The sequence below is a fragment of the Globicephala melas genome, chromosome 1, assembly GCF_963455315.2.
Source record: "Globicephala melas chromosome 1, mGloMel1.2, whole genome shotgun sequence".
Classification (NCBI taxonomy): Eukaryota; Metazoa; Chordata; class Mammalia; order Artiodactyla; family Delphinidae; genus Globicephala; species Globicephala melas.
The window spans coordinates 20,427,196-20,453,547 of record NC_083314.1 but is presented as its reverse complement, the minus strand read 5'-3'; the positions used below and the strand labels follow the sequence as shown (position 1 = coordinate 20,453,547).

At 42.3% G+C, this 26,352-nt stretch overlaps 1 protein-coding gene across 1 annotated transcript; it reads right to left on the bottom strand.

Annotated features, from left to right (window-relative positions):
* Positions 1–15,705: 15,705 nt before the first annotated feature.
* FAM177B (family with sequence similarity 177 member B) lies at positions 15,706–19,423 on the bottom strand. Its single transcript, XM_030868369.2, has 4 exons — positions 19,256–19,423; positions 18,904–18,970; positions 16,247–16,344; positions 15,706–15,888 (listed from the first exon to the last, which is right to left on the bottom strand). Exons 1-4 carry the CDS (start codon positions 19,421–19,423, stop codon positions 15,706–15,708), a joined length of 516 nt encoding a protein of 171 aa, XP_030724229.1.
* Positions 19,424–26,352: the final 6,929 nt, after the last annotated feature.

Below are 26,352 nucleotides of genomic sequence, written 5' to 3'. Positions count from 1 at the left end.
CAAATTCTCCTCTTTTCATCTCCAGCCTTAAGCACTGCCTTTCACATGGAATTAGGCATCCTGAGCTGAAAGAGATACCACAACATCATCACGCTTCACCTCCTTTGACTTGCCTGTTCCCACGCTCCTGGCGGGAGCCATCACACCATCACCTCTATCACTCTGTCTAGTTATTTTCTCAGCGTGGTAACTACTAAGCAAGGAGGGGCCCCAGAGGAGAAAGCCGTTGTGATGGATGCTTTCTATTTGGGGACCCCTTTGGTGGACAGAGAATTTCATTCCTTGTGGTGGAAGGAACCTGGGGTTCCTATAAAACTTATCTGGGGAGCTTTTAAAGACACAGATATCTGGGTCCCCACTCCAGACCTCTTGAAATCAGAATTCCAAGGGTGTGCCCCTGATATATGGATTTTTTTAAACTCCCACAGGGGATTCTCCTGTGCGGTAGGAATATGCTCCTAGGATTAAGAACCACTGCCTCACAGGAGTCCAGGGGCTCGATCCTATACCAGGACTCTAGGGAGATGCACGATTTCCAGAAGAGAGTGCCAAACAGCTGTCACTCCCACTCTTTAAGAACATCATGTATCCTTTCCACCTCCCAAATTTTATTATGAAATACAGTCAAGTTGAAAGAATATTATAAGTGAATACCCTGATATCCACTGGCTAGATTGTACCATTAATATTTTACTAGACTTGCTTTATTTCTATCCACCTATTCACCCCTCTATCGATCCATTAATCCATCTTACTTCTGATGCATTTGAAAGTAAAGTGCAGACATCAGCACACTTCCCTCTAAATACTTCAGCATGCAGATCATTACCTCGAGTTCAATATTGGTTTATTCCATCTAGGGTAATACAAATCTTAATTAGGTATTGTGTAATCCAATGACTCCACCTGTGTACATGATCTAACCCACTATCAAGGTACAGAACATTACCATGACACCCCCCCTCCGGGTTCCTCATGCCCCTTCCCAATCAATCCCCTCTCCTACTTCCCAGAGGCAACCACCATTCTAATTTTTTTCCACCATAGATCAGTTTTGCCTGTTCTAGATTTTTATAATAATGGAATCACATAGTATGTGATTTTTGTAATAAAATTATTTTAAAATAAATAAAAATAATAAAAAACAAATAAAAATAATAAAAAATTATTATATAAAAATATTTTATATAATAATATTATAAAATAAATTTTATAATAATGGAATCACATAGAATGTACTCTTTGTTTAAGGCTTGCTGCACTCAGCACAATATTTTTGAGATTAAATTTTGTTGTGTATATCAGCAGTTCATCCCTTTTGATCGCTGGGTTGTATTCCATTTTATGAATATCCCAGTTTGATTTTCCATTTTTCTATTGTTGTAACATTATGTATTCTTGAATAAGTAAATATTAATATTTGTATCAGACTGTGTTTAGGAGGGAGATTGCTACCCTATCCTGGGGTCTTTCTTGTAAATATACCATGTATGGTTACCTTCCACCAGAATTTTGTCTTAGAGTATTGATGGGGAGTGATATGTGGAACACAAAATCTAGAGGCAATTGAAAGTATGGAGGAGATGAAATACTTTCAATAGTCCTTTGAGTTTGTTTTTAAAGAAAACTTCTCTTCCCTGTGCATCCTATTCTAATGATTCTATCATTGCTGTAACCACATTTTATTATAATTAACTTTTTATGTATTTGCCTCTCCAATTAACTAGAAGCTCCTTGAAGGCAGAGACTGTCTCTTTGGTGTCCCCAGCACACAGCCCAGAATCTGACACATAGTAGGTATTTAGTAAATGTTTCATGAATGAATAAATGAGTGAAAAAAAGCATTCACTGAATGACTCCTTGCCCAAGCTTTAGCCTCAATACTTCTCTACATAATATATGTAATATTTTTCTTATATCTGCTTATCTGTAGCTGTGGAATATTTCAAATGTTGTTTCAATCATGCATGCTTTTATTTCTAACCATACTCTAAAAACTAAAGGCAAGGGCAGGGATGTGTCTTCCGTATCCTTCAACAAAGAGATGGGATGGAACTCTGAAAAACAGAGTTGATATTACCTAAATGCTGGTTGAATGAAAGATCATATTTTTTTGTTTGTTTCTTAAAGATCATATTTGGAATGATAAGCTTTAAGTCCCAGAAGATGCTGAGATCACAGAATCCCACTTCCTAATTCTTCAAAAAGACCAGGAGCATCCAGAGGACAGGGAGTGTCTTTTGTATTGTTGTATGTCCAGGACCCACTACATGGCCTGTCAGTAGTTTTCACTCAATAAATATTCAGTAGAAGGAAAGAAGGAAGGACGGGCGGATGGGAGGTGGGGGCCAGGAAGCAGGTAACTGAAGCTAGAGTTGTAAAATGATTTTGCCAAAACTTGCATCAGAACCCAGGTCCCTTCTTTCCTAGACCAGCCCTGTTTCCACTAGTTGGTTCACGTTTTAAACGTTACTAGTGTTGTCGAAAATGCCATCTACTTTCCTGTTACCGATGGCAATTTAACTATGAGCGCAGTTGCTTTGCTTCACGGCAGCTGTCTCCTCCACGGACCTGAAATGCCAGTGCCCCAGCTGTCTTGATTGAGAGCCCTGGTTGCAAGAAAACAAGACAAAATGCTTTGCTGCCTTAATTCTAGTGGGAATTTAATTTAATTAGCATCTGATTTACACAGCGCACTTCTGACAGCTGTGTTTGTGGAGTATCCGTGAAAGCAAGAAATTACCATCCATTGAAATCATCATCAAAGCTTATTTATCTTCCTACTGCATCTTTCCAGCCTTCAGCTTTGGGGACTTCTGTGTGTTTATCGCACACTTTTACAGTAAATAATACTCTAGTAAGTGCGCGAGGATTTGCAGCGTGTTGAGTATAGGCTTGTTTCAGAGCCTTAATAGGATGAATCTGAAAATGAGGCTTTGGAGGTTTGATCAAAGGACAGGTGTTTTTTTAATGTTGAGTTCTAAGGATCATTAAGGATCTCAAAGGAGAGAATCTTACCACCTGGGCCAAAGGAGCAATCACAGCGCGGTATTCGGGGCTTGCGCAGTGCGCTCTGCTCATAGCTGCTTGGGAAGGACGTGGGAGACCGTTGATGGGCTGCCCTCTGGAGCCTCCCCTCAAGCACCTGGAGCTGTCCTGCGGGGAACAAAGGGACTGGTTGCAGGATCTTACCCCTGCTTATATTCCATGGTGCCTGGTACACAATAAATAGTTGTTGAATGAGTGAGCAAATGAATGGGATCAGGTATAATGGAACTGGAGGCAGAGCTTTAAAAAAAGCTTTGAAAAATGATTAGCATGAGTTTACAAATCACTATAATACCGGTAGGGGACTTATTAGATAAAGGAGGTTCTAACCACATATGGAGAAGGGAGAGTGCATGGCTAAATGAGGGCTCAGGGGAAGTTTCAAAGAAGAGGTGGCGATAGAACTGTCTTGAATCATACTAATATTTTATGGGAGACAAATGTTTTGATAACAAGAGAAGAGAGGTGGGAATCCCAAGAGAGAAAATTATATTAACAGAGTCGAAAAGGCATGAAATAAGATGTCTTTAAGGAGGAGTGAACTTGGCTCGTAGAGATAGGAAATGTAGGGTAATTTAGGGCTAGAGCATGAATGACCTTGAAGAATTTCAATTTTTATTCTGTAACAACTGTGGGACCTTTGAAGATTTCTGAGAAGGTGAGTAACCTGATTAGATTCATGGTGTAGAAGAAAGATCTCTGGCTTCGTGGTAAAGAATAGCCAAGCAGAGAGAAGGAGATTTTTCATGCCCTCATAAGTTAGAGAGATTTTCAGTGTTTCTACCAGTGAAGCAACAATCAAGAAACAGGTCTATGAGTAAAGCCTGGGGGCATGGTTACTGACTTGGAAATGAGTTTCAGAGATAACACCAAGGATGATTATCAGGATTTAGCAATGGATAGACTGACAGCTGAGAGTCAAGGTTGCCTGTTAAGTACTGAAGTTTCCAGCTGGGCTGACAGTGAGAATGGTGTTGCCATTAGAAAGAGAAAAAAGTCTAAAGAAGATACTGGTAAATATGAAACATGTTTCCCACTTTAGCATGTCATTAATGTACCTGACACAGGCCCATTTTCTTCATACCATTCCAGCTTGATACAATAAGACAAAGTGAGAGAGTGGCATGGACATATACACACTACCAAATGTAAAATAAATAGCTAGTGGGAAGCAGCCGCACAGCACAGGGAGATCAGCTGGTGCTTTGTGACCACCTAGAGGGGTGGGATAGGGAGGGTGGGAGGGAGACGCAAGAGGGAGGAGATATGGGGATCTATGTATACATACAGCTGATTCACTTTGTTATACAACGGAAACTAACAGAACATTGTATAGCCATTATACTCCAGTGAAGATGTTAAAAAAAAAAGAATATTAGAATTAAAAGACACTTTACAGATTATCTAGTTTAGTGTTTCTCAAAGTAAGTTCCTCAGATTGCTACTGATTGAAAGGCTCCATGCACCTGTGATTTTATAAGCAAATCCCTTGGGAAATATTGTATACTATACCTGCCTTTTGGCGCTTCACAATGCACAGTAACATATTAAACACCTTGACAAGGCACCTTCTGCAGGAGAGAACGTTCCTTCATTTTCTTAAATTAAGTTTCTCAGACCTTTCTTAAATATAAAATTTATTAATATTCAGAAGAACGTTTTTTTCCCCCAAACCTAACTTAGTCCAAACTCCTCACTTCATAGATTAGAAAACCAGGCCCAGAGATGTTAGGGAAGCATTGACTGAAACCGCCCACCTCGGCCAGGCCCAATGATGATCACTCACATGAGTTGTCTCGCAACAAGAGGTCCCCATAAGGAACACAGTGCTGCCGCTGAAAACTAACGGGGAGAATTAGGGAGGGGCCAAAAGGAGGGAGGAGACGCCAGCCCATAATATGTCCTACCAACCTCCCAGAATCCTCGCTGGAATCCATCTTGGCTGAGAGATGCGCCTTGGCTGAGAGATGCATGCGCAACCAGGAAGAACCCTGAGTCAGACCAAATATGGGTTTCTAATTCATATGCAGGTGATTTGTGTATCTTTCCTAAACTAGAATCAGCCAGAGGGTTTAAGACTCCATATGTCGGGTGGCTCAGTGGTTGAGAGTCCGCCTGCTGATGCAGGGGACACGGGTTCGTGCCCCGGTCCGGAAAGATCCCACATGCCGCGGAGCGGCTGGGCCCGTGAGTCGTGGCCGCTGAGCCTGCGCGTCCGGAGCCTGTGCTCCGCAGCGGGAGAGGCCACAACAGTGAGAGGCCCGCGTACCGCAAAAAAAAAAAAAAAAAAAAAAGACTCCATATGTCTAATCCTGCCCTCTTCTCTCAGATCTCCTCCCACCTCAGGCAGGAGGCTCCTTCACACCCCCAAGGAGTGGTATGATTCTGCATGCAACTCCAGCATATGGGTTTTTTTCCCCACACTAAGCAATTCTCTGACACCAGCTGGTTGTCCTACAATTCAACTCACTTGTGACACTGTCCACCTGGAGATGGCGTCGGATCCCACAGCTTAAGGGCTTTAGTCCTACAAGATTGCCCACCCGTTTCTGCTGCTTGTTCTCTGTGCTTCTAACTGGCTATAGGTGGGAGGTTCCAATGACCCCCTTCTTGGGTTCCATTAATTTGCTAGAGCGGCTCACAGAACCCAGAGAAACATTTTTACTTACTAGATTACTGGTTTATTATAAAAGTCTGTAACTCAGGAACAGCCAGATGGACGAGATGCACAGGTTAAGCTATGGGGATGGGCGTGTAGCTTGCATGCTCTCTGAGCTTGTCACTCTCCCCGTATCTCCACGTGTTCACAATGGCGCAGCCCTCTGAACCCTGTAGTTCAGGAGTTTTTAGGGAGGCTGCAGTACATAGGCAAGATTGATTAAATCATTGGGCATTGGTGATTGAACTGTCCCCTCCCTGGGAGTCTCAGGTGCGGTATGGAAGCAAAGGGTATGTGGTGGGGCTGAAAGTTCCAATCCTCTAATCACATGACTGGTCCTTCTGGTAACCAGGCCCCATACTTAGGTGGGTCCAAAAGCCACCTTGTTAATATAACACAAGGCGCCTTTATCCCTCTCATCACAGGAAATTCCAAGGGTTTTAGGATCTCTGTGCCAGAAATGGGGACAAAGACAAAATATATATTTCTTATTATAAATTGCAATATCACAGGGGGTGGAGAGCTTAACTTCCCTTTCTACCTTCCCTTCCTATCTTTCTAGGGAAAGATAAAAGTTGCTGAGTGCTTGGGAACCAGTTGAGAGGAAACCTCTCCATTTTACTCTGACTCAGAATGGAGTTCCTAATCCATCCTTTTGTGAAACCATGACTGTTCCTTTCAAAGTTAAGAATATCCCCTCATCCATCTCCTTGGGCTCATTGCTCTCTGGACAAATCCTCTTTCATTGTTGTTACTGTCTCCCTCCTTCACATGGAGTCTGATCCCAGCAGGCAAGGACCTGCACATTGACAGCTTTCTGAGAGCAGCTCCTGGGAGCACATTCTTGGCCAGGTCCCTCAGCTTAGCTGCCCTTGGTATAGAATTGTACCATCTATCTCAACAAGATCCCACTTTCCTGAGGGCAGAAACTGGGGTCATATTTCTGTTTTCCACACCATGACACATCTCAGTAGATAGCAGCTAAATTGAACCATCCATGGCTGCATATAAATGTGTGTGTCTGGAGGTGTTAAATATACAATATTCCCTTTTCCATAGAGTCATAACTCTAGCAGGAACTAAAGCAGAGGAGAGCATAGGAATAACCTTTAGTATACATTCTCACTGTACAGTTTTCTGCTTCTGGGTATTATCCCACAGGGGTTGAGGGGACCAAAGGGAATAAGGTAACACTGATGGAAGCTTATGAATAGAACTTTGAATGGTGCTTTTGTTAGGGAAGCGTTGACTGAAACCACCCTCCTTGGCCAGGCACAACGATAACCACTCACATGAGTTGTCTCACAGCAAGAGGTCCCCATAAGGAACACGGTGCTGCCACCGAAAACTAATCAGGAGAATTTGGGAGGGGCCGAAAGGAGGGAGGAGATGCCAGTCTATAATATGTCCTACCAACCTCCCAGAATCCTTTTCACTGGAATCCATCTTGGCTGAGAGATGCGAGCACCACCAGGAAGGACCCTGAGTCAGACTGAATATGGGCCAAGCAAGATGATTGGCCAGAGACAACCCAGAAACTAACCCCATTACCATAAAACCTGAGACTGTGAGCCACGTGGCAGAGCAGTTCTCCTGGGGTCCCTTACCCTGCTGCTCTCCACCCAGGCGCCCCTTTCCAATAATGTCTTTTGCTTTGTCAGTACGTGTGTCTCTCAGACAATTCATTTCTGAGTGTTAGACAAGAGCCCACTCTTGGGCCCTGGCACGGGTCCCCCTTCCTGGAACACTTTTGCAGCTCAAGTTCGGATATCAATTGATTCTCACCATTCTTGGGGGTGGGTGGTTTTTTATTATCCTCATTTTGAGGACAAGCCTGATGCTTGGCCTGTCTATGGCTACAGCTAATGACTGGAGAAACCGGAATTGAAATCTAGGGTTCCTGGCTCTTGAACACTCACTAAGCTTTCCTTTTAAACACCAAGATATGCTCCCTTCCCATTCGCTTTAAGCCTCTGTTGGGATCCGCTGGGTATTTCATCCACGCATTGTGCCCCAGTCAACGGAATGGAGGACTTTTGGTTCTCAGTTATGCAGTTCTACGTGATCACACTGAATCTGTGAGCGGAGTGAACTCCAGCCCAGGTACTTCTTCATAAATATTAGGATGCTGAACTTCATTTGGAAGCAACGGGGAGCCAAGATGACAGTTTTCTGCATAAAAATGTAAACGTTTAAGTGTGTTTAAATCGGGACTGCATGAAACAACATGAAGCAGAGAAGAGAGCCGTTCCTGCACATTGCATAATGGAAACACCGACCAACTGGCGGTGTTATAGTTAGCTAAATACGGTAGCAGTAACTTCCTAAATGTATGTTGGATACTAGATGTATCAGTCAAGGTTCTCCAGCGAAAGAGGATGGAAGGGATTTTTTTTCAAAGGATTGTCTTACGCAATGGTGGAAGCTGGCAGGTCCACAGTCCGTCGGGCAGGCCGGCAGGCTGGAAACTCAGGTTGCATTTGATGCTGCAGTCGTGAGGCAGAATTCCTTCCTCTTTGAGGAACCCCAGTTTGTTCTCTTCTGGCCTTTCAACCAACTGGATGAGGCACAGCCACATTATTGAGAGTAATTTCCTTTACGTAAAGTCAACTGATTTTTAGATGTTAACCACATCTGCAGGATACCTTCGTAGAAACACCTGGATTAATGCTTGATTAAATAACTGGGCATTAGAGCCTGGCTAAGTTGACACATAAAACTAACCATCACATGAGCCAATGAGGAAGACTGACATTTCAATCAATTGCCTAAAATTAACATTAATAAAGTTCGTATATAAAGTTTCAAGAGCTACCTTTCTTAGAATTTGAATCCCACCATCAACACATTCTTGGGAGCCATCTTGTTCTTGGGGTCATCTTGCTCTGTCACTTATACAGAAATTCACTCAATTCTGGATAGAATGTCGTTTCTACCACTTTGCCCTGATTTATACAGCTGGTCAGCCAGAGGCAGCCTTGAAGATGACAAACTAAATGTGTCAGGTAAATTGTATCCATTTCCTTTCAAGTGATTTGTTGGGGGACCTTAATCTTCTTTTTCTCAGTGTAAATACTGTCCACCCAAATTAAATTCAGACTGATGTCACTCCCACTTTGTCCCCAACATAAATGAAATCGTACGCAGAAGATTTTCCCTAAAGAGATTTCAGCATTTTTTTCCCGTCTTTTGCCTGAAAAGCTGACTATCGTGTTTGCTAGCTCTTGGCAAGCCTGCATAAGTTGCCTGAGAATCAAAATGGTTAAAGGTGTGATTGATTTCATTTTGCTGTAGGTATAAGAAATAATTATATCTTGTGGTTGGAGATGGTCCAATTTGGCAGAGGGCAGAAACTTTTACAGGAATAACTGAAGGGTATCATCACCAACAAGCCTGCAAAGATGAAAAAGACCCAAACAATTCTTGGCAGGCTGTTCATCCACGGGAAGATGCTCAAATGATGTTTGGAGATATGGAGATAAATGCCTGTGTGCATTTGCCAGAGAGCTTCCCTGATCACTTCAGACTTCTTGAATTTCCACACTAAAGGTTAAGGTTTAGGGTGACTCCATTATTAGAAAAGAAAAATAATAAAATTAACTTTAATTTGCCTACATTACGCACAAGGAAGTGTGGTGGTAATAACCTAAAACATCAAGAATCAGGAGAATCATTTAAATTTAGTTTATTGATTAAATCAACAGGCTTTTGCTACATAATTTGTTTATTGAGGATATTTTTGGCTGGCAAGAATTTAGGGTTTAAATATCATCGGAAGGGGAAGTTAGTTAGCCCTTCCCCAACGTATCATTGGATCGTGGAAGCTGCCAGATAGAACTGGGCACTACTGTTCCTCCACATCCTGTTTAGCATTCATAAATCGACAAAAGGCAAAGATGCCTCCTGGGAGGAAAAGGACTAGGATTGGCACTCCTTCTCCAAGGTTCAAAGTTAAAAACATGGGGTAGAATGAACAGAGATGATACCGACCAAGCTTAGGTGGCATGAAAGGACAATAAAGGCCCAAGAGGAAACCCGCTATACAAGGCGGGGAGGTCCGGACTGCTGACAAGCATTATATCTTTGTCTAGATTGTTGGCGGGGAGTGTTCTGGGTATAGAGTATGGCTAATGGTAGAATCCCTTCCTACTAAGTCAATTTGACATTATGATTGTGCTTTGGGGAAAATGGCTATGGGTCTGTAACATCACTAAAGAGTTGTACTTTCTAGGAGGCTCCTTTTTTTTTTTTTTTTGTGGTGGGGATGCTCATGACTAATATATCAGAGAAGTGTTTTCCTGGTCTACTGAAGATCCACCTGGGTAAATAACCAGGTGGAAAATATAGGAACGAACAGTGGTGGCAAATGAAACAGCCAGACTAAACTTGCAGGAGCCGGTTGCCTGGATGAGCCCCAACACAACACAACACGACAGGAGGAATAACTGATACAGCTCAGCAAGATCAGCCTAGCCTTGAGGAGTGAGGCCAAACTCTGGCCCTCTGGGAGCACTGTGATTCTTGGATGAGTAACTTTGGAGTCCTTATGCGTATTTAGGAATAAAAAAACCTATTAGTTATTCATTGCTATGTAAAAAAATTCCCCCAGTATTAGCAGCTCAAAAAAACAAACATTTATTATGTCACAGTTTCTCTGAGGCAGGAACCCAGGAGTGGCTTAGCTGCAAGATTCGGGCGCAGAATATCTGGTGAGGTTGCAGGCAGCTGTCGTTGGCTGAAGCTGCAGTCATACTAGGGCTGGAGAAAGATCATCTAAAAAAACCCTGTCAGTGTGCAGCTCCCGCACAAGCCTCCCATTAACCTGAAGCCATTCATCCCAGGAACTCTCAAGTCTAGATTGATGGGAGCAGAGCTTCCAGGAATGACATGCAATGGGGGAGCCCTTGTTCCTGGAGAGGCCCAGGGCCCCATCAGCCACAAAACCAAATTAGGGAATTACTGTTGCTACCTTTGCAGCCCAGTATCAAATGCATTTCAAGTGGGCCGCCTCCAAAGAGGTGTATATCCAGGTGGTTAGGCCAGGCTATGCCATCAGAGGCCTGAAGGGCCCCAGCTTCCCAAGGCCTCCTGAAAAGGTGTGTACTGCCCAGGCACCTGCTGTGTGGTTCCGGATAGCCAGGGATCTGGAACAGGAAAAGGGTCTGGAGAGGCTGGGACACAGGAGGGGACTCTTGGGGGACAAGTCGTACGCCTAGTAGCAAACCCTGGCCTCCCCAATGGGGAATAGAGCTCAAGCTTACCCGAATGCCTTGTGGGGTGGGGAGGGGCGGGGCCGGCGGGCAGGCCAGGGAATCCTCCAGTTAAGAGTCACCCCGGAGCCCTGGTTGCAGGAGAAGCCCGGAGCCAATCAGGCAGCAAGCTCAAATGTGGACTGTCGCCAACTTGCTTCTGCCCACTCAGAGTGATGGGGGTGAGGGGTTGCTGTGGTGACTGTGCAGACCTCCGCAGACCTGGACGCCCCCGCCGTCCCAGGTCTGCGGACGGCATGCGTACTGCGCATGCGGGTGCCGAGCAGTTCGGGATGGCCAGGGATCTGGGACACAGCAAGGGTTAGGAGAGGCCAGGTTACGACAGTAGAATGTCCAGGGACAAGGCTTAATCTACACAAATTCGCATATTCCCCTTGAAGGCAGAGCTGGAGGATACTGGACTGCACGGCCAAGGGCAGGCCGGCGGTGGGGGGCGGGTGGGGGACGGGTGTGTCCTCTAATAAGAGACACGAGACCTATGGTTTTGCAGGAGAAGCCTGGGGTCTCGTCAGGCGGCAAGTCTGAAGGGGAGTGATTGACCAGTTAGTCCCTGCTACCTCAAGGTGATTTCAGGGCGTGGGCCCCCTCCACACTGAAGACTGGGTTGGTGGTTAGGGCTGAAGGAATGTGTGTGTATTAATACTATGCCTGCCGGTCCTGCGCATTTTCTGGAATATGACCCACCCCGGGACCAGTACTGGGCCAGGACCCAGTTCAGAGGATTAGGGGCACCATGGTTGGCTCTTGGGGGAAAATAGACCTGTCGAAATTCCTTCATTCCTCACTGGCTGTTCGCAGGAGACCTTAGTTCTTTACCAAATGGACCTCTCCACAGGCTGCAAGATTCTCACAAGGTGGCAGCTGGCTCCCCCCAGAGCAAGTGAGCCAAGAGAGTAAAAGGGAGAGACCAAAACAGAAGCCATAGAGTCTCTTATAACAGTCTGAGAAGTGTCATACATCACTTCTGACATATTCTGGAGCTCACATAGACCACCCTGGTTCAGTATGAGAGAGGCTACATGGCGTGTGAATACCAGGAGGTAAAGATTATTGGGGACCATTTGAGAGGCTGGCCACGGAAAGACTGGATGTCCTTATAATTTAGCTATCTCGAACTTAAGGCCAATAGGAGTGCAGAGATTTTTGTCTGTTTGGTTGATAGATAACAGTATGTCCATGAAAATAATCAATAAACAATCTATAATAGGAATAGAAAAGAGTTTTATTTCAGCCAAATTAAGGACTATAGGCCAGAAGACAGCCTCTCAGATAATTCTGAGGAACTGCTCCAGAGAAGCATGGTTTTCAGCACAGTTTTATGTCTTGTCAGAACAAAGAACATTAAACAAGTCTGGGATACATTTCTTCAAGGTTTCAAAAAACAGATCAGCACGTACATGGTGAGTCAATATGGCCTTGGCACCTGGGAAGGGAGTCTTATCAATGAAGGAGTACCAGTATTGGCATCCCAGGAGGAGAGACATTTAATTTTTATTTTTAACATGGACATTTTTTACTTCTGGTCAGTGCACCCTTTTCTTTAATAATTAAAGCAGATGTACAATGTACGTATGATAGGCCACAAATAGGCTGTTGTAGTTAGCATAAAATTCAAGTTAACTCATGTATAAGCCAGAATGACTTCCCCATACCTCAGTATGTAAAAATCTCTTTTATCCAATAACTGGCACATACTAGATGCCCAATTCATATTAAAGGAATGAATTAATTTTAATATTAAGGGAAATGTGAACTTCTCTTGCAGCCACAGGCTGATAATATCTGGGCATTGGTTTCCGTTTGTTTTCCTTATTATATTTAGTTCGAGATTCAGTTCATTGCATATGGCAACTGACCTTAAGACAAGGGGATCTCCCTTTTTTTAGTGGAAAATAAAATTAGATTGAGAGTAAAACATTTACTAGATAAAATGTACTCCTATGAATATCACACTTTGGTTTGCCTAGTTCTCTGGAATCAGCAATAAGTAAGGTATCTTCCAGGGTACCATTTAATTGAGAAAAGTCAAAAAGAGTTCATCACAGGATCTATTCGGAAGCAAAATAGCAAATAAACCAGAAACAGAGTTTTAGTATATGGCCTGACACCTGAGAGGCAGGTAACCAACGCTTCACTGGTAGACTTGGCCACTTCTTCTGACATGTCATAAAGCTCTCAGATTTACCTCATGTTGAAATTGGACTAGCAGGGCCTTTTGGATGAAGAACTAAGACTGACTCCTTAATGGAGACAAACCATTCAGACTCCTTGAAGCCATGATTTTCATAAATATTACTAATTATAATTGATACAATGATTTGAGTACCTAATTAGAGCCATGTGCTTTTCCTCAGTTTTCACCGCTTATTCTTAGAGTAGTCATGGGCTGTGTCTACCTCACTCACTTTAATCCCCTTTTACTGAGAACCACGCTCATCCAGAAACAGGTCCTATAAGTATGTTGCTACCACATGACTCCACCTTCCTGGTCACAAATGATTGGATGAGGGATGGTCATCTGAACAAAAAGGGCTACTCAGGGGCTTCCCTGGTGGCGCAGTGGTTGAGAGTCCGCCTGCTGATGCAGGGACATGGGTTCGTGCCCTGGTCCGGGAAGATCCCACATGCCGCGGAGCGGCTGGGCCCGTGAGCCATGGCCGCTGAGCCTGTGCGTCCGGAGCCTGTGCTCCGCAACGGGAGAGGCCACAACAGTGAGAGGCCCGCATACCGCAAAAAAAAAAAAAAAAAAGGATTTGATTCCTGCATCAAACCTGTTTTACACATGGGAACACTGAGAATTTGACTAACCTGAGCTACCAGGTTAGAAAGAGGCAGCCAAGCTGAGATCAAACCAGTATCACAGTGACTTTTCAGCTTATAATTTATCCCTTATACCACTGGAAGAAAGTGTTTCCCTTTCTCAGCTGTCTAAGGAGGTCCACACCCCTAAAAGTTAATTGCAGTCATGTGACTTGCTTTGGTGGAAGAAACATAAGCAGAGGTGACATGATTCATTCTTAGTGGAGACAGTGATTAACTATCCACTTCACTTCTGCTTCTGCAGCCCTGAGAACGTCAGTTTGGAGGAACCATAGGATCAAAGGAGCATGGGCTACTGAGCCAGCACCTGGAGAACACGGTGGGAAGCCATCTGAACTGATGGTGGACCTCCCATGAGAAGGAAAGAAACTTTTGTTGTTTTAAGCCACTGAGATTTTGGAGTTGTCTGTTTATGCCAGATAACCTATTTTATCCTCATGTATTCAACTAACCACACGTTATTCTCTAGGCCTACTTCTGTCCTTGATTTCATATCAAATCAATTCCAACTTCCCATCCTCTTAGAGTTATTATTTCACTTTATATGGCCGCAGAGCAAACCACTCCACAACTTAAAATGACTTACTGTTTCTTGTGACTCTGTTGGCTGATTGGTCTCAGCTGCATGGTTTATCTGCTACACATAGGGCAGGAGAAGTTCACTTATGTGGCTGCATTTGCTGGGGAGCATGGCTGGGGCTGGAACGCCTAAGATGGTCTTTCATCCTTGGGGTCCTCTCTCCACGTGGCCTCACATCATTCAGAAGGCTAATGCAAACTTCTTTACAACGTGAAGCTTTCTAAGAGGACAAGTCCCCGGTGCAAGTGTTTATCAAGCATCCAGTCGCATCACATTTGCTACTTACTATCTCACTGGCCAAAGCAAGTAACATAGCCAAGGCCAGAGTCAATGTAGGTGGGGCTATGTGAGGACATGAATTCCAGAAGGTATGGTTCTTTGGGGACCTTCAAAGAACAGTCTATAACAGCCATTAATTAAGCATTAACAACTAATATTCGCAGTTTTAAAAGAATTTTCACATGTATTAGTTCATTTCGTTTAACAGTAACCCTTGAGAAACAAATAAATGCCACCCCTATTTTACAAAGAAAGAGACAGGGGCTCAGAAATTTAGACACCTAAAATCACACGACTAGTAAAAAGCAGAATTGAGACTTGAACTCAGGTCTTTTTACTGCAAAACCTGTGTTTTTCTATATCACCGCTACCTTTGGCCAGCGCAACCTGTTATCCAGCTATGATTTCCATGTCTGATCTTTAGAGTTTTTGAAAATTTGTTGACAAGTAAACGAGAGAATCATTCACTTTTTCCAAATACTTTTTCTAGAGCTTAGATTGTTTATTTATTTATTTTTGACATGTTTGGGGAGAAATGCACCCAACTCTCAAAGACTGCTATGTTGAAACAGAGTTATTAGCAATGTTTGCTTATTGCAAAGCAAGCCCCAAGTAAGCCAACATAGCTATTGCAAAGGACACCCTGAAAGGATTTAGACTTCATAATGCCTTAAGTTTCTTTTGAGGAACAGAGGGTCCTTTTCTGTACCCTCGCCATGTGACAAAGAGTTTCAGACTAAAACTCCTGTGCCCACGTTCCTTAAGGCATTTATACTACTGTGCAAATGTCAATACTAGTAGCCCACAACTGACGGACAGGACTTATATCACTGGGGTGGAGTTGGGCTGCTGGGCTTATAAATAAAAATTTACATTGAGAAAGAATCCACAATTGTTCTTATGATTGTTTACAATTCCTGGCTGCTGGAGAATAAATCACAAAGAGATTGAGATCAGATCTGGCTCAGAAGTGCTACCTGTGGTGCTGTTGCCGTGGTAATCAATGACCAAGGATGAGAGATCCAGGGGAACTATAGCCCCGCTGCCCATTAGGAGCTGGAATCTGCCATCAGGCCCTCGCTGGATGAGATACTCCACCGAGGAATGCCCTCGGCAATGTCCTGTTGTCTCGTTCCATACTCTCGGGCCCCTGCCTCCAGGTGATGCTTTTCATTGGGAACATTGGCTGGTTGGGCCTTTGATCCATTCCCTTCACTTTCCTTGTCACTTTCCTGATACAGAGAGAAATAAGGAAATGTTTAACACTAAACCCAATACCTCTGATCTCCCCCTCTTATAGAGACAGCCTTATAAGAAGCCTCCCCTTTATGCGATCTCAGGCTTCACACTCGACTACCATCTACGAACTATCTCAGGACCTTCTAACTTCACACAAGAGAGGCAAATATGAATAAGCATCATGGGGTGAGGGGCATTGGAAAAAGAAGTCAGTCTAACCATGGGAGCTCAGTGAAACTGCAGTTACATGAATTACCAGGTGGGAAAATACTCCTCTGTAAGGGCCCAAATCAGGAACAACCAACATTCCCATCTCAGGGCTCTTGGTGTCCCCAGCGGGATGTCACATACCTTATTTTGTGTTCTATAGTACTCATTTAACACATACTGGTATTTGGGTTGATTAAGACCAAAGAAGAGAGCGAATCTTCCACCAAGGAATTCACATGCTAGAAGAAAGAAAAATGCTTTGGTAAACTGAATTAATAATTAAAGCTTAGGGCTTCCCTGGTGGCGCAGTGGTTGAGAGTCCGCCTGCCGATGCAGGGGACGCGGGTTCGTGCCCTGGTCCGGGAGGATCCCACATGCCGCGGAGCAGCTGGGCCCGTGAGCCGTGGCCGCTGAGCCTGCGCATCCGGAGCCTGTGCTCCGCAACGGGAGAGGCCACAACGGTGAGAGGCCCGCGTACCGCAAAAAAAAAAAAAAATAATAATTAAAGCTTAAACTCAAGTTTCAACTTGCCCTCAAATGGTCTATTACTATACTTAACTTCAAGGCTGACAAAAGATTTCAATTGCTCCAGACCCTCAAAAAGTCCTAGGACTCAAAGGGAATTTGTTAAATCTTCTGTCTTCACATAGGATTACATGTAAACTATCCTTTCCAGATGAATATATCAGGGGAGATTTTCAAAATACTTAATAACAGGTACAGGTCCTGAGCAATCAGAACAGATGTTGCCTATCCCCATGTGTATCATCTGATCATCCGCTGTGAGTATGTTGCAAAGTATACCCCAAATTAAATCCAATGTTACTGAGACCCATGTCAGAAATTTTTCCATGCATCAAAACAAACTCCTTCCTAGCAGCAATTTAAGACCTTCCTTGTCTGCCTTCAGTTACAATATCAAGGTGGCCTGCAGCCTCAGGGATTGTTAAGAGTTAGGGATAAAGGTTTAGCATGAATAATGAGGGGTTTCCAAAAAGGTCTCTCCTAGAGATGTTCTCCTGTAAAAGTATAGGACTTCTGATGTGCCTCACCCCGTTATAGGACTTTCTGATTCCCATGATTCATTCCACTTCTGAAGAAATTGCTCATACAGTGCATCAAAATGATGCCGTCTATTCTTTTTTAACGTGCTTTATCCTTTCAAAAATACTCTAGCTCTGTAATCTGTGTGTTTGCCACAGTGCCTAGTACATGTGCATAAGAGAAGTTTCTAAAACATTAGAATAAATCTCAGGAAGTTTTCCTGTTTATGACCTACTAGAATCTTACATGGAAAAAATTAATTACCAGTGTCATCTGGGTTCCAGCTCTAACCAAAGTCTCTGTGTAAAGATCAGACTGTTAGCGTATTTATGCCTTCACTAAAATCTGGAAGCCCCTGGCAGAAGCCCTTTCAGGCTACAGTTCCATTTGGAACCCTGAAGGCAGACTGATTCCCTGTGTGTCCTGCCCCTGTCATCTGAAGTCAAAGCCCAACATAGAAATCACTGTAGTCCCTGTTCTCCTTCACACGCTCATATTGCTGTTCTGAGTTTTGCTTCTTTTACCTGATCTAATCTCTAAGGCTCCCTCCCTCCAAAATATTTCACCTCTTCAAACAGTCTTGCCCTAACTAAAGCATAGAAGTCTCTGGAAGGCAGCATTTCTTCTGCCAACATATTTTGGTTGAGGTAAGGTCAGTATTCACCTGGGTCTCTAAAGTAACTTCCAAATTACAAAGCTTCCACCTTGATCAAAAAGCACTTAGGGCTCATACCATCTGACTAAATCTCCCTTATCATTACTTTTAATGTGATTTAAAGACCCCCTGGTCACTTTCATGGTCCCCAAGCTGGCCTTGGCCAGACATACTTTCATAGCATCCTTAAGATGTCTCCTCTGTACATCAACATTCCTGAGTATCCCAGTCTATAGTCCCTACACTCCTCCTGCCATGGAGGTTGTAACAACAAATTATCATCATGGGCATGTTTACCGGCCTATATTACCCATTGACTATTAAGGCCCTTGAAAGCAAAGACTGTCATTTGTCTTTGTGTCCCAGGGTCCTGCACAGTGCTGAGCATACATGAGGACTCAATAAATGTTTACTGAATGAATGAATGAAGATCAATTCCTAAGAGCTGTATTTTATATTTTCTCAGATTCTTAAAGTTGTTTCCCCCCATCACATACACAAGCATATGCAAGTTAGAAGGAAATGAGTAATTACATGTTGCCAATTGTGATTTTTAAAAAATTGATGAAAGTCAAACAAAATAAGATTTAGTATTTTGTCTCTTGTAAGTAGCCACTTAGGCTATTCATTATGTCCTTGGGAGGGATCACTAAAATTGTTTATAATAGAGTGATTATGAAAAGGGAACTTGGAACTGTGTCAGGTAACAGTTGAAAAAAGAAAAAACTTGGAAGTTTATTCAGGTGAAGAGTCACCTCAGGGAGGACTGACTATTGTCTTCAAATATTTGAAATTCTATGAAAGAGGAATCTGGACTGGTGTTGTCTGGCTTTTAAAAAGACAACTAGGATCAATGGGAAGAACTTTAAAAGAAGATAGAATAGAAGATAGAATTTACTAAAAAGAGTTGAGAAAAGATGGGAGGGTCTGCCTGAAGATGTGAGGTTCTATGCCTTCGGGAATGTTCAAGCGTAGATATGGAAGCGACCAGTTCTTCAGAATGCCACGGAGTGGATTAAACCACTGGAAGTCCCATCTAACTCTGAGGGTCTGTAAGTCTATATTTAGGACAGAAAAAAATAACCTTAGCAGTACTTACTAGAAAATGAGGTCCTTGCTATTCGCCCTGCCCAAAACCATAGGTAGGACCCCCATGAAAGTTTAGACTGAAAAAAAAAGAGAAACCAAATCAGCATAAATTAATAACAGGAGTGGTGACTGCAGAGTCTGCAGTGTAGAAGTTTCAAAATACTTCGTAATAGGTTCCATTTTCTCTCATAGATGAGAAAGCTAAGATTATCAAAATTATAAGTTGATTGTACTTGGCTGTAGAAAGCAAACCAAGGAGAGCAAGGAATTAGCTTAAAACTGTGTTTTCCACAAACCTCATCTGCCTTAATTTCGCATTCACTCAGCCCCCATGTTCGCTAATAATGATATTCTAAGCTTACAGGATCAAGTGTTGAATTTGTACTCTGTTCCTCTTTTTCTTCCTCTTCCTCTGTGCTATATTCTTCCATGATGTCACCATCAACAAAATGGATAACTCTTTTGGGAGTCCTCCTTTTGGAAGGTCTACCCTTTTCTAGTTCTAACTGCTGGAAACTGTCTTTTTCCATAAGGAAAAAACTGGTAAATGAAAAACAGGACGCTTTAAGACAATCTGCCCAGGACAGTGTTTATATAGCAGAGACGTGTCTAATCATTTTCAATGGATTGTAAAGACAGAGAGTTCAGAGGTAATTGCAGCTATGATCTCATCAGTTCTTCAAATCCAAGAGAAGACAGTTTAGTTCTGTACCAAAACAGAAAAGATTCAATTAGTAGTGAAAATGTGAACTTTGGGTCTTCAAACAAAAATGTCAACAGGATTCCTTATTAATTGCAAAAGCTGCAGTTGCTGGTAGGGGTAGGAAGGGGCCATCGCCCTATGGAAATTCCTCAATCATTTCGATAAATACTGAGGAGCAATATAAGTAGTGGTAAAGAGTACAGGCTTTGCACAGACAGGTGAAAATATTAGCCAAGTATATGTCTGATAGGGGACTTATTTTCAGAATATATAAAAAATAACTGCAATTTATAAAATATAAACAACTCAATTAAAATAAGGGCAAAGAATTTGAATAGACACTTTCCCAAAAATTTACAGATGCCAAATAAACTTAGGAGAAGTGCTCAATGTCATAGTCATTAGACAAATGCAAATAGAAACCATATGCGATATCACAACATAGTCACTAGAAGGAGAAAATTAAAAAGACTAACAATACTAAATGTTGAGGGGTAAGTGAAGCAACTAGAACTCTCATAAATTGCTTGCCAGTGGGACTGCAACTAGTATGGCCACTTTGGAAAACAGTTGGACAGTTTCTTAGAAGTCAAACATATACTTACCATGTAATCTTGTAATTCCATGTCTAGATATTTTCCCAAGAGAAATGAAGATATATATCCATCTAAAGATTTGTATGTGAACATTCATAGCAGCTGTATTTGTAAGAGCTCCAAACTGAAAACAATCCAAATATCCATTAACTGGTAAAAGATAAACAAAATGTGGTATATCTATTCAGCGGAATACTGCTCAGCAATTAAAAGTAACGGACAACTAATGTTTGCAATACCCTGAAGGAATCTCAGAAGCATTATGCTAAGTAAAAGAAGCCAGACACTGTATGATTTTACTTATGTGACATTTTAGAAAAGGCAAAATTACAGTGGTAGAAAACAGATCGGTGTTTGCTAGGGGTGACAGGCTGTGGGAGGAGATTAACTACAAACGGGCAAAGGGAACTTTTTGGGGTGATGGAATTGTTCTAAGAGATAGTATGATTGTAGTAGTGGTTACTCGACTGTGTATATACATTTGTCAAAGCGAATCAAAATCTAGACTTAATTTTATTTAAGTTAAATCTTAATAAAGCTGACGAGCTTGGAGCCAGACTGTCTAGGTTCAAAATCCTGTTGCTTAATATTCCAGTGTCTTGGTTTCTTCATCTATAAAATAAGAATAATATAATTTGAAAATGTGTGTGAATATAGTACCAACCTTGTAAAATTAAGGAGTAAATGAGTAAAGACACATACAGGACTCAGAACAATTCTTAGAAAACAGTAAGTATTTAATAAAAGCTAGCTATTGTCAAGTACTTATCACTTACTTAATGATGTATATATATCAGGCACTGTTCTAACGTAGTAAGTACACTCTTGTCTTAATATATTTTAAGATTATATCAGCAAACATGACAGGCTGAGCTGATGTGGAAGAGTTTTTCTTCCTGTTCCAAACACACAGAAATGCGGGATAAAATGAAACAAACAAAACATTCAATCAGGCTGCACTAAGGAAGTCAGAGAGTCAGAGAGAGGAAGGGGAAGGAAGGAAGTGAGGGAGGGAAGAAGGAGGGGAAAAAGAGAAGGAAAGGAAGAAAGGAAGAAAGCTAACCCAGGTGTCAGAAAAAGAGGAAACTCAAAATCATACGGGTGAGCTGAAGCGGAGATAGTTCCTGGGGTTTCAGAACCAGGTATAGGCCTTGGGGCTAGAGTTTTAATGCTAGCGCAGAGAGGAGAGCCTAAATCACAAATCCCATGAGTGTGGGGAGCTGAAGCAAAGCTACCTGCATAAAACGAAGATAATCAAGTACTATCTTAGCTACAAAATATGGACGAGTAAAACTACCTGTTGGCCTGCAAAAGTGGCAAAATAATTTGTCATCTCCTGGCAACTTGGGTAGAAATAGTCACCTGAAAAAAAATTGGAGCCCGAGGCCAGGACCCCATACTGGTACGTGGCCCAGATTCATAGCCCTTATACGGTATAAGGACCTCTAAGGACCTGAAGCAAAGCCGAGTAACCTGGAGGCAGTGCAGCCCACAGAACTCTCAGATGCAAAAGCAAAGTCACCCTGGCGGGAGGCTTCAACAGGACAGGGAACACTGGACCTCCACTACAAATAACCCTGGCCAAGGATGCGCTCATTGCAAAAACTTACAAATCACATGAGGAAACCAACCATCATGAGGAGGGTTCAGCAAATGAAATGAAAAAAATGGGAGAGTCCTCATCCAAGAATTAGGAATAATAGAACAACATGAAACTTTAAAAATGAACATGGTTGGGCTTCCCTGGTGGTGCAGTGGTTGAGAATCTGCCTGCCAATGCAGGGGACACAGGTTCGAGCTCTGGTTTGGGAAGATCCCACATGCCGCGGAGCAACTAGGCCCGTGAGCCACAATTACTGAGCCTGCGCGTCTGGAGCCTGTGCTCCGCAACAAGAGAGGCTGCGATAGTGAGAGGCCCGCGCACCGCGATGAAGAGTGGCCCCCACTTGCCGCAACTAGAGAAAGCCCTCGCACAGAAACGAAGACCCAACATAGCCATAAATAAATAAATTAAATTAAAAATAAAATTAACATGGTTGATATATTCAAAGAGATAAAGGAAGCAAAACATTATAGTATCCAAAAGGAACAGGTTGATTTGAAAAGGAACCAAACAGAAATTCCAGAAATGAAATATATGGGAACATAGGATAGGCTGGATGTAGATTAAACATAGTGAAGAAATCTGAGGAAATCTCTCATAAACAGGATAAAGATATATATATATATGTACATATATATATATTCTGTTAACATGAAAGAAAAGTTATGAGCTAAGAATAGATGAGAAAGTTCAATATACTTTTAATGGGAGTTCCAGAAGATGTGAACAGAAATAATGGGGGAGGTGATGTTTGAAGAGGTAATGGCTATGGATTTTCCGTATTTGAAGAAAGACACAAATCTTCAACTATGAGAAACATGAAGAATACTAGAGGGATAAAAAAATAAAATCAAACCTAGATCATAGAAATTATAGAAAATCTTAAAATTTATAATAGATAAGGCAGATTAGGCTAAAGGCTAACTTCAAATCGGCAACAACTGAGCCCAGAAGACAGTTGATTATTGTCATAAAGAATTCAATATCCAGCTGAACAATTTTTGAGAGTAAAACAATGACATTTTACGACCTATAGAAACTGAGTTAAGCATTCCTGCATCTTCACTGAACAATGAATAATATAAGATTCTGTGTCAAATAGAAGGAAAGTGAACGCAGAAGTAAGAGTGAGATGCAAGAAACAAATGTAAATAAACAAGTAAACAAAGTGAAACTCTTAATACTGACTCTTAAAAACACTACTTTGGTAGGGCACAGTATAAAAACAAAGAAGTATTAGGTATTAGCTAACAATAACAAAAATATGAGGGGTTGACCTCTTTAAGTATTGTTTTGGAATACTTTGGAGAGGATAAGTATGAATGCTGACAATTTAAAGGTGACTAGCAAAATAATGGAATTAGAATGTATGGCTTCAAAACCAGTAGAAGAAAAAAAAAAAAAAAGGAAATAAACACTCCAACAGAAGGCAGGAAAAAGGGGATAAAGAGAGCAAAGGAAAAGCATGATTAATGAAAACACCAATAAAATATTAGAAATAATTCCAAATAAGTCAGTAATCATAATATATATGAGTGAATCAATTATCAGCCATCTATCAAAATGAAGACCAGCAGATTGACTTTTTAAAAGTTTTATGGGCAATAAACACAGGATTGAATATACATATAAATATATATTCATGCATACATATGTTTATGTATGCATGAATCAGTCACCAAATCTTATTTGTACAATGCCATTGTTAAAGGTCAGAATTACAAAAAGCCTGTCAAGGGTTAAATTTGTTATCCAAAGCAAGGTGATGTGAGACCTTCTCAGCTCAGGGTCCCCTGAGGAGTCTTAAAGGATATATTCATGGTTTTCCCTGACTGACTTAGTGGCAGTGTATCACAAAAGAACCTTGGTGAGAAGTAAACTAAAACTATTTGGTGAGAAGTAAACTAGAACTACTTAGTTTCTGATGCCAAAGAGCAGAAAAAAAAAAAAGATCTTAACTTGGTGTTTAAAATATGCCGAGTATAACAGTTTTGCAAAAGTAAATATTTTCAATGCCATGAGAAATAAAATATGCTCTGTAACAATCAGAAGAAAATAAAAACATTTTCAAAAAACAACTCACCATTATTCCTCTGCTTTTTCTTTCATTGCTTTAATTGGCTTTGGTTTTGAAAGTAGTGCAAAATTTGGTGTTAGAATTTGTTCGGTAGATGACAAATTAATACAACTAGCCTTTGTGCTGACGTGGAAAGGTTCTCTTGCGTGTGTCTTACAGGGCGGAACGAATTTGTGTCGTGGGAAGGTGAGTTATGTTTACACGTGCAGCGTTAAATAAACCCAGTGGCCCTCAAACTTGTCTTCATGTTAGGATTACCTGGGAGTCCTTTTTTAAAATTCCAAGGCCAGGACACACCCGAGACCCACAGTCTATTGGGGTGGGACATGGGCCTCAATTATTTTTGAGGCTTCCCTGGTGATTGCAATGGGCAGGCCAGTTTGGGGACCAGTGCCTGAAGGAGAGCAGGAAGAAATGTGACTTCTAAATTGAACAGACTTGTGGGATTTCTCTGGTGGCGCAGTGGTTAAGAATCCTCCTGCCAATGTAGGGGACATGGGTTCGAGCCCTGGTCTGGGAAGATCCCACATACCCTGGAGCAACTAAGCCCGTGCGCCACAACTACTGAGCCTGCGCTCTAGAGCCCCCGAGCCACAACTACTGAGCCCGCGTGCCTAGAGCCCGTGCTCTGCAACAAGAGAAGCCACCACAATGAGAAGCTAGCACACCGCAGCGAAGAGTAGCCCCCGCTTGCCACAACTAGAGAAAGCCCGCGCACAGCAACGAAGACCCAACACAGCCAAAAGTAAATAAATTTGAATTGAACAGACTTGTGATTTAGTCATGTGGTGTACTGCAGAAAGCTCCAATAGCCACGCTTGGGCTAAGAAGTCTTGCTTATTTTCTTACAGGAGGATTTTCTTTTGCTTTCTGCTTTCTGAGGCCTCCCTGCTTTGCCCCCAGCTGAAAAGCTTACACATCAAAAGTTTAAGAATAAGGCCTAACAGTCTATTATAGTCAATTTACTCCTTTCCAGACCATCTCCCAAGTCACACATTTCTGAACCAAATGAAGTACCCCAAGCCCCCATTCACCTGGCTCACCCCTGTTATATTACAGACTAGTGATATCTGTTGGCTTTCTGAAGAAAACAGTGGTTTGTTTTGCAAAATAGTGTTGTGCATTAAATTGACATATTCGTCTTTAAAAGAGAGTGCTAAAGGAGCAGAGTGGGCAAGAGAGATGGGGGAGGAGAAAGGAGGGGGGAGAGAGAGAGAGAGAGAGAGAGAGAGAGAGAGAGAGAGAGAGACCTACCTGGCTTACAGTCGATTTAGTGAATGCTCTTCTGCCACCTAATGGACATTTCAGAATATGCTATGCAAAATTCATCTTTGTAATCACAGTGTGTGTCAATATAGAGGGGGCTCAATACTGAACTGCGTGGAATCTACTTATTTTTTATTTACCAAAATCTTGGGAGCGTTGCCAACTTCACACCAAGTACCTAGACTGGGATGTTTTGGAAGTGATATTTCAGAGGGTCAAGTATTCCCCACAACATGCTTTGTACCTCAGTTTAATTCGTAGGAGAACCTCTAGTTTTTTCTTTAAAAACCCAAATCTAGTTTATCAAGGATTGTTCCCAAGTATATAATGCAATTAACATACCGTATAATCTCCCTGACCTTTCAATATTGGAGTACACCAGGGCTCAGCTCTTGGACTCACCTACTCCTCATTTGGCCCTATGGCTTTTTTTTTTTAAAATAAAGTTATTTATTTATTTTTGGCTGCATTGGGTCTTTGTTGCTGCGTGCAGGCTTTCTCTAGTTGTGGCGAGCAGGGGCTTCTCTTGTGGAGCACGGGCTCTAGGTGCACGGGCTTCAGTAGTTGTGGTGCACGGGCTTCAGTAGTTGTGGTGCACAGGCTTAGTTGCTCTGCAGCATGTGGGATCTTCCTGGACCAGGGCTCGAACCCATGTCCCCCACATTGGCGGGCAGATTCTTAACCACTGTGCCATCAGGGAAGTCCCAGCCCTATGGCTTTAAATACTATCTACACACACATTTATAGCCAACATTTTTATCTCCCTGAATCTCAGATGCATAGATCTACCGTCTACTTGAAGTCTCTTCTTGACGTCTCTTTTTGGACGGCTAACAGACAACTCAATCCATGTCTAAACCTTTTGCTCATACTTTCAGTGCACGCTTCTCCTTCCTGAAACTACCCCACCCACTCACCCAGCTCCCACTCACACGCTCACATCTACTCCTCTGGCAGTCTTCCCATTTCAATAAATGGCAACCCTATTCTTCCAGATCCTCAGGCCAAAAACATTGGAGACATTCTTGATTCTTCTCCTTTAATCACACCTCACATTAAATCCAACAGGAAGTTCTCTGGGTTATTGCCAGAGTCTTAATACCACCATTCCACTGCCACCACGCTGGTCTAAGCCATCATCTGTCACCTGGATTATTGCAGCAGTCTGCTAATTGGCTTCCTACCATCTACACTCAAAAAGCAGTAAGAGTTGT

What these genes read in the sequence shown, in the direction of transcription:
- FAM177B (XM_030868369.2), bottom strand. Translation starts at nt 19,423, where the DNA reads ATGGAAAAAGACAGTTTCCAGCAGTTAGAACTAGAAAAGGGTAGACCT. An exon ending in CAAATTCAACACTTGATCCT is followed by an intron (nt 18,971 to 19,255) that starts GTAAGCTTAGAA and finishes TTTTTTTTTCAG; the next exon opens with TCTAAACTTTCATGGGGGTC. An exon ending in ACTATAGAACACAAAATAAG is followed by an intron (nt 15,889 to 16,246) that starts GTATGTGACATC and finishes TCTCTGTATCAG; the next exon opens with GAAAGTGACAAGGAAAGTGA.